This window comes from Thermobia domestica, chromosome 18 (genome assembly GCF_964235325.1).
Source record: "Thermobia domestica chromosome 18, izTheDome1.hap1.1, whole genome shotgun sequence".
Taxonomy (NCBI): Eukaryota; Metazoa; Arthropoda; class Insecta; order Zygentoma; family Lepismatidae; genus Thermobia; species Thermobia domestica.
This window is the reverse complement of record NC_137471.1, coordinates 5,571,356-5,588,002: the sequence shown is the minus strand read 5'-3', so window position 1 is coordinate 5,588,002 and position 16,647 is coordinate 5,571,356. Positions and strand designations below refer to the sequence as shown.

At 37.3% G+C, this 16,647-nt stretch overlaps 1 protein-coding gene across 1 annotated transcript; it reads left to right on the top strand.

Moving 5' to 3' along the window:
• Positions 1 to 267: 267 nt before the first annotated feature.
• Positions 268 to 7,167, top strand: LOC145675472 (uncharacterized). Its single transcript, XM_081745910.1, has 2 exons — positions 268 to 291; positions 5,669 to 7,167. Exons 1-2 carry the CDS (start codon positions 272 to 274, stop codon positions 5,949 to 5,951), a joined length of 303 nt encoding a protein of 100 aa, XP_081602036.1. The 5' UTR covers positions 268 to 271; the 3' UTR covers positions 5,952 to 7,167.
• Positions 7,168 to 16,647: the final 9,480 nt, after the last annotated feature.

Sequence of the window (16,647 nt, the reverse complement as noted above, 5' to 3'; positions counted from 1 at the left end):
GCAGCAAGAGATATGAATTCTTTCCGCAGTGGAAGACCATGCGGTTCGGTTTATATGTTATGTTGTGCATCAGCTTCATATAACTCAGCAACTGAAATGGACATTACGATAATGAATATTACTTCCTCGTTTTTACTTGACAATTTTTTTTAAAAAAAAAGTAGAAAAGAGAGTAAAACTAAGTTAAATTAACAAAAGTATTAAAATAGGTTATTTAAACAATATAAAATTGACATTTTTTCTCTTCCTTATTCACGCATGCAGGACGAAGATGCTTGCCATGAAAGAAAGGTGAGTAAACATGCTAATCTCGTTATTCGCCTAATTATAATGATTTTGTACTATGTAAATTCCGTCCTATGGGTGTTCATTTATTATGTAGCCAAAATCCACTGGCGAAATCCTCACACCTAAACAATTAAAAAAAAGTTCATATGAACATAAGGCGAAAAAACGCGTTGTTTCAAAGTTACAAGATGCCGAAATCGAGAAAATTGTAACTTTGAGGCTGCCTAGCGCGTAAACTATGAGAAATGTCAAAGGCGGTCAAACAAATATTGGAGGAACTAGTACATTGTCTATTTAAATAATCATATTTCAAAGTTGGGATGTATCAGCGCAATGGATTTTATAGAGGGAGCTGCTGTATAGGTTCCGCTCTTCAACTTCTCTCTCTAAAATCTTATGCGCCGGTACAACCCAACTCTGAAACATAGGTATTTGGATAGACAATGTACTAGTTCCTCTAATATTTTTGTTTAACCGCCGTTGATATATCTCATAGTTTTCGAGCTAGGCAGCCTCAGAGCTACAATTTTCTCGATTTCGGCATCTCGTAACTTTGAAACAGCGCGTTTTTTGCCTTATGTTCATATGAACTTTTTTTTTTTTATTATTATTATTGTCTAGGTGTGGGAATTTCACCAGTGGATTTTGGCTACATAATAAATGAACACCCTGTATATCCTCCGAGACTTTAGTAAAACGTTTCAGAGATTACATGGCCTCCAATTTGTATCTCAGAGATAGGTGAATAACACGTGACGTCGTTCATATATTGTGACAATACTATTTTAAAGCACGAATCAAATAGTACGTCTACCTGGATAGCTTTGTCCTTTTTTGTTTCTGTGTGTGGTTAAGTACTTTGTAGTAATATACATATATCACAAATTTAACCAGGTGTACCTTAATATGTGTTTTACTATACGGACAAATTGTTTGCTAAAGATAAATAGTACAAAAAAGAGAAAAAGAAAGATAAAAAAAACTTCAATTCTCCCAATCATCCTGTACTTGTTTGGTTGAATTCAGATATATGATCAGACAGGAAACAATTGCATGGGACACAGAAAATGGATGCTATTCTGTCAACTTCCGGATGACTGTCCAAAATGTCCCACTATGAAGGGTGGCAAATGACACCTATTTTCAGGCTAGGTGGATCTCGTAATATTGTTTGGGTTGGTCGGGCAGTGATTGTTGTTGCAGGGGGAAGCAAAAATGGTTAGGGCGCAACAACACATGACTATATTCTTTCTCCTCCTTCTGTGTGTTGAAAAACGAAAACAAAAAAGAAAACAAAAACAACAGAACATAACAACTACACCTCTCCTGTTTTGCTTTTTTTTCTCTCTTTAAAAATAAACTGCTATATAGAAGAGAAACATTTCGTTTTTTATGCACGATGTGGCAACGTCGCATCAGCTGTCACACTAGATAGTCATTGCGAAATGGAGAAATGGATCTAGTGTGCGTGGTGCGCGAGAGGGTAACACGAATACAAACTAAATGTTTATTTTGGGGCAAACCGCAGAATGTCTGAAATCAACATACTTCACATGAGGCCAATCTATGTCAGTTTATTGCTGTCCTTTAACAAAGCTTAAAACATTTCTGTTTTAGCAGCTATGAGCATGAAACGTACACATTTCTGTTTCTTTTTTGTTTTGTCACAGAAAAAAAGTGTTTATCTTCCATCACTGGGATTAATTCTCACTAGTATCTATATTTTAGGTAACGTCATGACAAATACGCTGGATTTTACTAGGAAGAACTGAATTATTATAAGAAGTATTTTTATCATTATTAGGATTATGTCTCACATAGTTAGGATTATGTATGTCACTGTCAGAAGTATGTATGTCACTGTTGGAAGTATGTCTGTCACTATCAGAAGTATGCATGTCACTGTTTGAAGTATGTCCGTCGCTGTCAAAAGTATGACTGTCACTGTTAGAAGTATATCTGTCACTGTTAGGAGTATATATGTCATTCCTAGAAGTTTTGTTTGTCACTGTTAAAAGTCTATGTGTCACTGTTAGGAGTATGTCTGCCACTGTTAGGATTATGTGTGTCACTGTTAGAAGTATGTCTGTCACTGTCAGAAGTATGTCTGTCACTGTTAGAAGTATGTCTGTCACTGTCAGAAGTATGCATGTCACTGTTAGAATATGTCTGCCACTGTCAAAAGTATGTATGTCACTGTTAGAAGTATATCTGTCACTGTTAGGAGTATGTGTCACTCTTAGGAGTATATATGTCACTGCTAGGAGTCTTGTTTGTCACTGTTAGGAGTATGTCTGTCACTGTTAAAAGAACTTAAACAACAATATATATATATATATATAATATCTGGTACTTAAATGTGTGCATATCATTCATATATACGAGGAGTATCAAAAAGTTCGTGATTGACAAGCAAAAGTGCAATGATTGACAAGGTTGAGGCATGGAACGCTACTAAGCTCCTCTATCTTCAGAAGAAATCAGCAAAGGAGATCCAGGAAGAGGTGAAAGAAGTCTAAAGGGATGAAATCCTATCCTGAGATGGTATTCAAGTGGAAATGGTAATTCCAAACTGGGCACCTGACGAGCTCTTTCGTGGCCACGCGGTTGGCGTACATGCCTTTGGCGTGGGAGACCCGGGTTCTATTCCTGGCGGGAGCTAGTGTAGTTCGAATTCCACGTTAATCAGTAGGTTCACGTCTCATACGTATAGCCTCTGTGCTTAATGAACGTTAAAGTCAAAATCAGCTCAACTTAACTGGACACGTGACCACCGCGGACGCCTCTAGATCTGAAAGACCAAGACCATCTTTCACTTGTGATGTCACCTTGACGGAGAAAGTTGAGATCATAATGGAAGACAGGATTATAATCATTGAAATTGTTATGTAAGACAGGATTATAATCATTAAAATTGTTATGTAAGACAGGATTATAATCATTGAAATTGTTATGTAAGACAGGATTATAATCATTGAAATTGTTATGTAAGACAGGATTATAATCATTGAAATTGTTATGTAAGACAGGATTATAATCATTGAAATTGTTATGTAAGACAGGATTATAATCATTGAAATTGTTATGTAAGACAGGATTATAATCATTAAAATTGTTATGTAAGACAGGATTATAATCATTAAAATTGTTATGTAAGACAGGATTATAATCATTGAAATTGTTATGTAAGACAGGATTATAATCATTGAAATTGTTATGTAAGACAGGATTATAATCATTGAAATTGTTATGTAAGACAGGATTATAATCATTGAAATTGTTATGTAAGACAGGATTATAATCATTGAAATTGTTATGTAAGACAGGATTATAATCATTGAAATTGTTATGTAAGACAGGATTATAATCATTGAAATTGTTATGTAAGACAGGATTATAATCATTGAAATTGTTATGTAAGACAGGATTATAATCATTGAAATTGTTATATAAGACAGGATTATAATCATTGAAATTGTTATGTAAGACAGGATTATAATCATTGAAATTGTTATGTAAGACAGGATTATAATCATTGAAATTGTTATGTAAGACAGGATTATAATCATTGAAATTGTTATGTAAGACAGGATTATAATCATTGAAATTGTTACGTAAGACAGGATTGTAATCATTGAAATTGTTATGTAAGACAGGAATATAATCATTGAAATTGTTATGTAAGACAGGATTATAATCATTGAAATTGTTATGTAAGACAGGATTATAATCATTAAAATTGTTATGTAAGACAGGATTATAATCGTTGAAATTGTTATGTAAGACAGGATTATAATCATTAAAATTGTTATGTAAGACAGGATTATAATCATTGAAATTGTTATGTAAGACAGGATTATAATCATTGAAATTGTTATGTAAGACAGGATTATAATCATTGAAATTGTTATGTAAGACAGGATTATAATCGTTGAAATTGTTATTCAAGACAGGATTATAATCATTGATATTGTTATGTGCAATAAGCATGAGTAATGGGTGAGCCTGCAGTATCATTCACAACTAATTGCATCTTCAGAAAGCATCAGCATGGTGGTTGCCACAACTGCTCACACCAATCAGAAGAGAGTACGCTGCAAGAGAAATGTTACATCGCTGTGAGGTGATCGGTTTTTCAGCACACTAGTGACAATTAATGAAAGTTGGACTTATCTTTATGGCCCAGAAACAAAGAAAATGAGCAAACAACGGAAACCCCCTTCTCTTCCACACCTAAAAGGACACGAGTGTAGAAACCTACCGCCAAGATGATGCTTTCCGTTTTCTGGGTCTGTGAAGGAGTCATCATGACAGAATACGTACCACAAGGGGGAAACTAGTACCTATTATTCTCATGTCCTGACTAAGTTACGAGAGAAACTGAAGAAGAAACATCGTTGATCGGTCACAGAAGGGACAATGCACCAGGTCATTCCGCCCATAAATCCATGATGAAGATGGAATTAAAATATGAAATATTACCCCAACCCCATACTCACCGGACCTAGCACCAAGTGACTTCTTTCTCTTCCCAGAAATGAAGCGTCCACTCAGAGGATGCCGTTTTGGCAGTAGAAATGCCGTCATTTCTGAGGCTGAACTGTGGTTTCAAAGCCAAACTGCAAACTTTTACCAAACGGGCTTACGGAAAGTGAAGAATCCCTGGCAAAAATGAGTTGCTAAGTATGGTGACTACATAGAAAAGAACTAATACCATCGTGGTGTCAGAGTTCTCCAGCGTGGATGTCTTGTAGATGATTGCACCAACTTTTTGATGCTTCCTCGTATTACATAGGTAAATAAACAAATAACTATTATAGTACAATATAGATTGTCAACTGCTTCAAACTGGCAAGTCATATTTTTAACGTTAAAATGAGTACTTGGTTTTTAAAAAACTACGCATTAGAATTTGATGTGATTTGTAGATTGAGTATATCTAAGGCTTCCATATTTTTTAACTTAAAAACACACGCTATGAAAATATACATTTTTTTTTTTTTTTTTTTTTTTTTTTTGCAGAAGTCAGAATTGATTAAAACTAAGTCACCACTCACAAAAAATTGAGTTACATAGAGTTTTGGTTTCTATTAGCTGACTTGTCAATGACTAATAAAAATGGTAGATTTTAAATACAGCACAAATGAAATTATTTTAATTTATCTTTTGGGATGGAAAATCGAGACAATTTGAAGTTTTAAACAGTTTTCGGGGGATAGATTGTGTATATCTGGCAGTGTGTCTCGGCGAAAATGGGACGTCTGAGATTTAGAAAGTAAGTACTTGGCCAATAGTATTGTAAGCATTCAAAACTGTAATGTACTTATGTTTAAGCTATAGAATGTCCCTTGTTTCACCTTCATATCTCTTCTTGTTCCAGAGTAATGGAGCAATCCATGGCATCCCGTGCTGACGTTTGGTTCAAACAGCGGGCTGTCACTGAATATCTGAATGAGGAAGGTTGTGCGCCCAGGAATATTCATCACCAGCAACGAGTCGTGGATACACCATTACGACCTGGAAACGAAGCGTCGATGAAAGTACCGCCATACGTCCTCACCTCTGCCAAAAAAGTTAAAAGTTGTCCCATCTGCTGGCACAGTGTTGTTGACATTCTGCCTCATCCTGCCTATAGTACGGATCTTGCACCCTACGGCTTTTGACTCTTCCCTAAACTAAAGGATCACCTTACGGGCCAACGCTTCAGTTGTGACGCGGAGATGGAAACAGCAGTTTAGCAATGATCTCGACAACAGCCATCACAATTCTTTGCCGACGAATGAAAAACTTTGACATTGCAAGCTTTCCACTGGTATCTGTATAGGTGCTAACTGTCAAACACAAATGAAGGTACCAATTAAGAGGCACTACTTTCTGAATCACCCTCATATATCTCTTATCTTTTGGCAAGAGTTAATAATAATTTTTGGCTATATCTTATTAACCATACTGTGTGCTGCCATCTTGTTAGTATCAGAATGGAAATTTTGACTAGTGTATACTTCAAGCGGTTCCGTAGAAGTTTATGGATTCACATAGATTGAAAAATTTACAGGTGAAATATATAGTGTTATAACAAAAGAGGGATGGATAAAAAATCAAAATATATGTGAATTTTATATATGATATACCTAACTAATAATATACAATCACGTAATGCAAAGTGTATCCCTTTAACCACACATTATGCCATAAGGAAATCATAATGAAGTGACGTGCAACGTGAAAGCAATATTACAATGCAAACTAACCTCTTAACTTCTTCTTATATGTGACAGTAGAATGTACAGATATCTTTTTAAAATGCACAGATATCTGGAAAATGTTCTTCAACATCTTAATTTACTCTTATACGCACCGTCATTGACGCGCCTGCTCCATTCCAACACACCCTCCCGCGCGGGCCCACCACCTTCCTGACTCGGGTAGATACACTTCTGGCTGCTAGTGGCCACTTAGCACGTGTTGATTTTTTTTGTTTTTGACACTGTAGTTTGTATATGACATATGCCCGCGTACTGTATTTACAGGCATTACGGTTAAGCCTTCGTAAAGTTAATCTCCCCCCAGGAATGCAACTTCTTGCATAAGGATAAACGTTTCTGGGCACTACTACAGAAATCGATTTTCTGAATAAATAAGTACATACAATTTGTGGATCCATACATTGGATGTCCAACCTTCAAGCTCAGTTTTAACTTAATCGATTGCATGGTTACCATACTGCATTAATTTTTAAACTTACAAGTTTGTTCGCGATTATTTCGAAAACTACACATGATGCTTTACACACATCACATAATTCTGTTCAGTTCAGTGATATCTGTGTATGTAACACGTGTGGACAAATATTGTTTTCCGAATAGAAACTAAATAATAGTGGAGAATGTTACTACAGAAGAAAGTACACTATGTATTTGCAAGTTAAGTAATAATAATAATATTTTTAAAAAATATCCTAATGAAAAAAGTGCATAATTATTCTCATTTTTCATTCCAAATCTTTTTACAGATTTTTTTTTTTTAAGATTTCCCCTCATATTCAATTTCATTGCTGCTTTTTCCTCACTCTCCTGAGGCATGAATGGGGTTGAAAATGTACTCAGTTCCTCATCCTCACAAAAGTCTATTTAGTTCCCTCTCCTGAACTTTTTTTTCCCCTTTCAAAACCTCGATAGTTACAAGGAAATAAAATCCAAGAGCCTTTATAAACTAGCCCTGACATCTAGGGAAAAATTTTCCTTCTCCTGAACTGGATTAACACAGCTATGACTTACGTGCAGATTACTTTTCATTTTCCCCCTATTGTCGTTGCTGGAGCTAGATACTCCGCATGCGGTGGATGTGTGGTAGATGTGTTTCTATATAGAGGTCTCTAGTGTGCACTTCGAAAAAAAAACCTACCAATTCGCTAGTATAAAATGGAGGTTGGATGGGGGAAAGAGAGAGAGAGAGCTAATTAAAAATTTCTAATCGTCCAACCGACAGAACTTTTTTTTTTTTCGTTTTTTGAAAAAACAAACAAAATGACATGTTAGATTTGAAACCGTCAACCTTTCAGATATATTCGCCCTACAAAAACGTTTGATTCAGTATAAAAATTACAAATAATTGTTTTTAATTCGGAATATTATTGCGTTTTGTTTAATTAAAAAGATATTACTGTTATTCCATTACAGGAGCAAACACCGAAAACTCCTAGTATACGTGCAGATTAAGAATCTGCGTACCACCATACAATAACTGTAAGTGTAGTTTTTTTTAAAAAATAAAAAAAAAATCTTCAAAGGTTCTGTTTCATCGGGGCATTTAAACGTGTATCGTGGAGCACAGTGGGTTAGTGGTAGAACGTTTACCTCTGGTAGGTAGGGTACCTGGGTCAATGCTTGGCTAATTAACTTCGTAGTGGACAACACCATTTCTGTGGGTTTTTTCTTGGTACTACCGTCTCCTCCCACCTTCTTATTCTACTAATTATTCCTTCACCATTCACTTACCTTAATCATAGTCTCTTTTAGCCTAAAGGGCATATTCACTGTGCGTTAAGCTCAAAGACTTAAATGTGCATCATTTTACAATACTCAGTTGCAAGTATAGAATAACAATAACTGAAAAAGTTAATATCTATATAAGTACAGTGGCTCAGTGGTAGAGCGTTCACCTCTTGTGCTTGGGGTCCCGGGTTCGATCCCAGCCCCGCCAAGTGAACTTTGTGGTGGACAAACACCGTGTGTGTGGCTTTTCTCGGGGTTCTCCCGTTTCCTCCCACTTATTTCATTCCACCATTTTCATTCATTACTCATCATCACCGTCTCCTTTAGCCTAACCGGCATAACCGTGGGACGTAAAACTCAAAGATTTCATTTCATTTTTCTATATAAGTACAGTCCTGTAAACAAAGTCGATTCTTAATTCTTTAAAGACTACTTTTCTGCTGGGATGGGGTACCATTTTTACTAAGTAGTTGATACGCTCACATGAGATAATTTGTTTCATAAACTACCTGTAAATATAGAAGTTGGAGCGAGTGATAGTGAACGAAGGCAGACGCGCATAGCACGAAGGATCAAGATCCCAGGACGCTGAGGTGGGTATTATTAGGTTGTTGCGAAAATAATGACCGATTTGAACAGTCATCTGTAAACATTCATAAATCAGCTTCAACGATACTTTATTAATTGAAACAAGAACTATTACAATCAAAATGTATGTGTTAATGAGAAACAAATTTATTTATGTCGGCAGCAAGGAAATCCGGAGTTCTGGAGCCGATAAAGTCGTTGTTTTTTCATCATTTTCGTTTTTGAAGCATTTATTGCGCAAAAAGTTTTGGAGATGCTTGCAAAAGTAGTAAGGCGAAAGGTCTGGCAAATATGGTGGTTAGTCACAAGAGTTCCATAGCCCAATTGTTGCAGCTTTTGTTGCGTGCTCATTGCAACGTGTGGTTTAGCGTTGTCGTGCAGAAGCTTTGGTCCTTTGCTGTTGATGTGCGAGTTGCTTCCGCAGCATTGTGACCAACCTTGATTCATTGTTTCATTAATACTAGTAAACAAATGAGTTTATTTTCCCATTTGTGAAGCTGCCGTGGATTTTCAATATTATAAGTATTCAATATGGAAATCCGAAGATCTTCCAGCTTCTGTATTAGTACAGCAGTAAAATTGGAGGCAAAACCTCTTGTTCTTGGAACGCTCACTATGTCTTATAGTTATTACTCAATGGAAATCAATATTGAAACTTGAATTCCTTCTTGAATATACAGCGATTCTTACTTGTATTCGGCGCGGGAGGATCGAGTTTCATTCTCGGTGGGAGCTTATGTAATTCAGAATTTAGGATTTAGATTTCTGGGCCCTCAGCATCTAAGGCCAATTCAGCCCGTCACGTTTTGAGGGATGACGTCCATTGGCGAACACACCATATGGAAGGAAGGGAGAAAGGATTGGGGAAGAAAGAAAGCGGCCTGGGACTTATAAGGTAAGTACACCCCGGCATTTGCCTGGTGTGAATAAGGAAAACCTCATTCAGGGTGGCTGGCCTGAAAAAGTGTTTAACAATTTTCCGACCGAATGCCTCCACCGGGAATCGAACCCGGAACCGCTCACAATGAAGGCGAGAGCGTTAGCGGCTACGGTACACGGTGCCGCTCTCATGTAATTCAGATCCTACGTTAAGCCGTAGGCTCATGTCTCATATGCCCTCGGTCCTAAACGGGACGTTAAGCTTCAAATGAATTGACCAATATTAGCACAAGATATGTATCACTTCCGCTTTTAGTACAGAGTTAAGGGCGAAAATGGAACCAAGTCTCCTCATCATTTATTATCGTTTTTGCCTATGGTGATCAATGTTGAAACCAGGAATGTTCGTTGAAAAGTACTCGTACCGAATGAGATCTATTCGTACAATTTAAGGTGTAATGTGTTCAATTCTGTCACACCGGGAATAGAACCCGGAATTCCGTGCACCAAATGCGCTCGCGATATCCACTAGACTAGCATGGAGGATTGATATGGGGAATAACATATTTCTTGAATAAAAGGTTAAGGATGAGATCAGTGGTGTATTTACGATTTTGTTTCGGGGAGGGCTTTGCTAACTTTCGGGGGGGGGCTTTGCCTGAAAATGTGAAAATTCTGCAAGATATTTCATATACTTTACTATAGTAAGTAAGATTTCGGGGGGGCTTAAGCCCGGAAGCCCCCCCCCTAAATACGCCACTGGATGAGATCAAAATTAATCTTGGGACATTCAATCCATTCCAAATATCACTGACTCTTCTCGTTTTCGTTCTGAAAGCTGTTTCCACTCTGACAGACGGACGGACGGAGACCCCGGTACAGTTCGCGCCAGAGGACACCGGAGTCTCAAGCAATGCATCTAATCACCAGCGTGTGTATCTGTCACGAGTGATGTGACTTTTAGTTCCTTCTCTTAGTGAACCCTTCCCCCCCCCCCAAGAAAAAAACTCACACGACAGTTAGATAGGTTCTAATATACTGCCGTAAAAAAGAATAAATCTCTTTATTTTCGAAAATTCGATTCTAGTGTCAGGAACAAAAATCTGAACTAGAAGCAGCTTGACTTTTAACAATGAATACCAAGTCAATCTTATTATTATATAGATTTATGTTAATCAGACAGTCAGACTACTTATTATTCTTAGAATAGTTTTGAAGGATAATGTTTTAATTACATTGTGAATTCCAGTAGTAATGTTTAATTCCATTGCCGCTTTTCTGTTTCAGTTTTCTTCAATTAAACAAACTGTAGATATTCAAGTAGTAATTTAAGAAAATGATTAAGAACATAAATTTCTACTGATAGAATACTTCTTTTGTCCACGGACATATAATTTAAGATCTAAGTAAGAATGTATATCCCGCTATCTGGCTGATCAATGCATTTTGAACGATTACTACATAACACCATCCTTATACATATGCAACCCACATACCAAGTGACTATGTTTTTGCATAATCATCAGGATATGTTTGTTGCCAGCACGCACATTAAAAGACAAACTTACGTAACAGTAACTCGAGCACTCGTAACAGATTTGCCTTTTAACACATGATACTGCTGTTGAGATTAACAGATCAGAAACTTTCAAGGATTTAGCATTCACAGCTACATTATTATTCAGTATTTTTTTTTTTTTTTTTGTTTCAGTTTGAGCTGAAATGAAACATCTGAGTGACAGTTTTTTTCTCTTTCTCTCTTCGGTCTCTTCTATAAGAACAGACTTGATTCCTGTAGCTTCGATCGAGGAAGAAGCTGGGTCATCTGCACGATACTGCAGCACTGGCTAGGTGCTTGGGAGAGGTTTTGGGAGAAGGGGGACAGACGTCAAGGGATGGATCGATCGGACAGCGTCACTCTCCGTCGTCTTCCCTTGTCAGGGGAAAGAAAAACTTATAACTGACAGGCGAGGCCACTAGGCGGCAGGCCAGGATAAGGCCTCATTGCATTGCAATACCTTTCACTGGTATCTGGGAGGACTTGTACCAAAGATTTCTCTGTCCAAAGAAATATCAACATTTTTAAATTTTCGTATATAATCTTATTTTTTAATTAATTAGATTTGAACAAATATTTATTGTCTTTCTATCAAATTCGTTATAAAGATTCTGTTATCACTGATAGTCCACCTCCCTAAAGAAGTGAGTTTCTTTTCACTGTGTGAGTGTGTGGTAGATTCCCTAACTACGAAGTATTCAATCTATAACTTCCGCTTGATGCAAGGATAAGGGTCACAAATGATACCCAGTTTCTCTGTATCTCTTATAATTATTAGTATTAGTAACTAACAAAGATGCCCGAACTCATGAAGTCGTCGCTCATGAGTTTGGAACTCACGTTCGCTCGACCTCAGCCTCTCGAAGTGACCGCAAGACTGAGTGAGCGCAAGTTCGAAATCATGTTGTAAGTATGAGATCGAGTAAGCGTGATGTCGACAGGATGTTGTAAGCGTGAGGTCGAAATGATGATGTGAGTGTGAGTCCGAATGAGCGTAATATCAGAAGGATGTTGTGAGGGTGAGGTTGAGTGAGTGTGATGTCGACATGATGAGTGAGTGTGATGTCAAAAGGATGTTGTGAGTTCGAGATCGAGTGAGCGTGAGATCAAAAGGATGTTGATAGAGTAAGGTTGAGTGAGTGTGATGTCGACATAATGAGTGAATGTGATGTCAAAAGGATGTTGTGAGCTCAAGATCGAGTGAGCGTGAGATCAAAAGGATTGTGATAGAGTGAGGTTGAGTGAGTGTGATGTCGACATAATGAGTGAATGTGATGTCAAAAGGATGTTGTGAGCTCAAGATCGAGTGAGCGTGAGATCAAAAGGATGTTGATAGAGTGAGGTTGAGTGAGTGTGATGTCGACATAATGAGTGAATGTGATGTCAAAAGGATGTTGTGAGCTCAAGATCGAGTGAGCGTGAGATCAAAAGGATGTTGATAGAGTGAGGTTGAGTGAGTGTGATGTCGACATAATGAGTGAGTGTGATGTCAAAAGGATGTTGTGAGTTCAAGATCGAGTGAGCATGAGATCTAATGGATGTTGTGAGAGCGAGGTCGAGCGAGAGTGATGTCGACATGATTATGTGAGTGTGATGTCAGGTTTACAACGTAAGGGTGAGGTCGAGTGAGTGTGTGTCGAAAGAATGTTGTGAGCGTGAGGTCGAGTAAGTGTGATATCGAAACGGTTGTGAGCGTGATGTCGAAATATGTTATGATCATGAGTTTGAGTGAGTGTGAGTTTCAGTGAGGTTAGTCCAAAGTGGGTACCTTTAGCAACCAGTGATAGAATGAGACATCGGGTTATTGCAGTTATAACTTTTGTCCATGTCATCCAGCTTTGGGTATTGCTTTTCAGATTTGATCTTACCCGGTGACCCAGATCAATCCCCGAAAGAAGCCAAAATATGAGCAATCAGTATATTACTGCAGACTTTTATAGTTAGTGAATGATATTGGCTACTCGAACTCTTAATCAAGATTACCATCTCTTGAATATTTCAAATATAATTCCATGTTTATTCGTCTTTCCGAAAAATTATAGTTTTTTTTTTTTTTTTTTTGAACATATAAAGGTACCGTACAAAAAGATGTAGGCCTAATAAAAAATATATTTGAGTTAAGTGGCTTCCTTAACGTTCTGAACGACAAGCTTTACAGGTTCACTCGATTAATCTTTGACGATCCTTCGTGTTGCTTGTTTTCTTTTCTCTGTAATTTCAACGCGTTTATGCTGTGTTAAACCTTATCTTTCAGTGCAATGTTTGGACACACAATGGGTACATAACAAACGAGAAAATTCTAGATTTAGCGAGGGAGATGAGAGCGAGAGATGAAAGAATCGTGTTTGTTAAAATTACATTAGCACGCTCACACACTCCCCATATATATTATTAAGTTTCGTTGTTTCCAGGTCATACAAAGTTTGTCTGGGTCACCAGGTCTGGAGGATATACATCACAACTTAGATACTGTTAATGTGTGACTTCGAAACTATGTTACGCGTAAGTGTAGGAAGAATAAGTCCATATCGAAATCCCGTGCCTCACTATCTCTAACTGTTTTTGATCTGATAGTTATCAGCAAATGCAGAGCGTAGAAATTTAGGACTTCCAGTTTCAACACTGATCACAAGAGAAGAGGGAAAAAAAATGAAATGAAATGAAATTTCGGTTTAACGTCCCACGATTATGTGGTTTATAAACATTTTAAAGAAGCTCGCAGAGAAAATCTAGTCCTTTGGAAAAGAAGTGAGAGTGTGCGCCATTTGCCAATACCGAATTACCGCCTGTGTTTTGGCATGGCTTTTTTTTTTTTTTTTTTTTTTTTTTTGTACTACTCTTTTCATAATGCGATTTAGCTAGAACAAACAAGCAGGCGGAACTGTGAAGCGTTAGTTACTTTCATAGCATAGAGAACACACAAACAACGCAACACGTCTTCCTTCATTTTTTTCTTTTTTCTTTACGTTGTTTTTCTTGGTGTCGCCAATGACAGGTGCTGTCATCTGTCCGTGTCGCTGACAATCTAACCCGTTCATTGCTGCCAGTTTGGCGGTTCCTATGAGGTCACGACCACAGCCGAACATCAATTTCCGAAGATGTAGATGAAGAGGTTCAATCCGTCTTAAGTGAATATTTTCATGACGGAATCCAGCTCAAAAATAGACTTAATGTTCTCTGACTGTGTGTCTCAAGAATGACGTATGTCTCTCTGACGCAGAGTTGCCAACCGTGATGAAAAATTTTAATTGAAGGTAAAGATGCATGCTTAGGGTCATGTTTGCTACATATTTTGACGTACAGGGCCGGACTTAAGAGATCTACGACCCAGTAAGAACCAGAAAGCAGAAAGTTTATCGATCGATTGATCGTATTGAGTTTTTCTTTTTTAAAAAAATTGACATGCTTCAGGGTAAATTGTCATGCGTAGTTTTCGAGAAAAACGAATTATATTTCGTTTGTTGTCTGTAGTAATCGATAGCTTTTATTGTGCTAAACGGATTATTTATTTATTTTTGTACAATACTTTATATGTAAAGAAAATAAACTGCTAGGATTGTTTCTATTCTTCTTTGTTCTCCAACATTAACGTGTATACTCCTAATACTGGCAGTCACTTTCAATAGTGAGGCATATTCCCAACACTCACACACATTCTAACAGTGACACAAAACTCCCAACCCTGACACACATATTCCTAACAATAACAGCACAATTACATAGCAGGCATATGCCTATCATGTTCCCTCAGGTACATAGGAATGTGTCCAGTATGTGCCTTATAAACTTCTGAGAAAGAAATCACATGGATGACAAGTGATAGTCACAGTCTATTTCCGCCCCTAGGCACATGCCTGACATGTACCTGAAGAACGTGCCTAGTATGTTCTAGATATGTTCCCCATGCCGTAAGCGTCAATGAACCTCAAAATTACTCCCCCAAAATATGTAATATCTCCTATATGCGTAAGGTGTTTACCACCAACCTTTGGATTACTAGCCGCTTGCTCTTCCGACTTGGCCACAGAGGCGATAAAGAGAACGTCGCTTGTAGAGGGATAAATTATTGAGGTCTTTTGCATTCGGGTAATCAGAGTGCTCCTTTAACCGCATATATTCGACTATAACTGTTTGGGATCAGATAAAATCTGTAATATAACAAATTGACGAGTGTCTATTTACTTTATTTCATGGTTCTTCCATATTTACTTTCAAATGATCGGCAATAGTTGGCATTTAATAAAGTTGATGCGTTTGTTGCTTCTAGTACACAATCGCTTAGAAACAGAAGCAAAAAATGCATCAAATGTGGGAGATGAATTTAAAGCACCTAAATGGCGCATGTCTAGCATATCTTGTTCTGTAAGGGTATTTGAAACAGTGGTATGTATCTAAAGGACGTACCTAGAACATGGCGGATATATGTCGCAAATAACAACATGAAAACAAATGACTATTAGAGTGCGAAACTGAGCCAGGCATATAAATGCTATATTTGTGGTACATAGTTGCAAATAGCAATTAGGTGTAACAAGTACCTAAAACTGTAGGTAGCTGAAGTACATACTTAGCACATGAATATCATATGTGGCAAATGTTGGATACCTAAAAAGTAGCTGGGACACCTAAATGACGTATGCCTAGCACATCTTGTGCTGCTAGGGAATCTTAAAAGTGACACATATGCTCCTAACAGTGACGTATTATTTCTAAAAGTGACACATATACTTCTAACAGTGACGTAATATTTCCAAGACTTTTTTACGAGTAGTATCTCACCCAGGCAGGTACAAGTTAGGCACGTAACATTTAACATCCATACCAATCGTGTACGTATCTGGTACTTGAGGGGAGTACAGTTCATGTTCCCAGCATGTGGCCCTACGTAAGTACTCTTCAAGGAACTTCTGACACTTGAAAGGTATTTTACATACTTTATTAGAATGTAAAGAACGTTAATAGCACATACCTCATGTACCATCAAACGGCCACGCGTACATTGCTTCGCATTGCGACACTCATTTGTTTACACCCGCGCAGACGCAGTTAGTAAAGGAAAAAGGCGGTTTGAAAGAAGACAGTAGTTCATCGTGAGGTATGTACTGATTGCGTTTAATTAATATTAATAAATTAGAACATCATCTACAACATTTCTGTTTCTTCAGGTAAGTTACGTATGAAAGTCCAACTATTGTTTCATATATTTGATAACGTATCTAAGTGACGTGTTTTGATTTCACATGTTCTTCATATCATTTATACGTTCAAACTTTTGCATATTACAGTAGATGCTCACTAGAAGAAAATATCAAATTATGTATAATTGTTATGGATTATAAT

Bases quoted from the DNA above. Each gene is read 5' to 3' on its own strand.
- LOC145675472 (XM_081745910.1), top strand. From the start codon at position 272: ATGCTTGCCATGAAAGAAAG. The intron at 292-5,668 runs GTGAGTAAACAT...TTCTTGTTCCAG, and splicing joins ATGCTTGCCATGAAAGAAAG to AGTAATGGAGCAATCCATGG.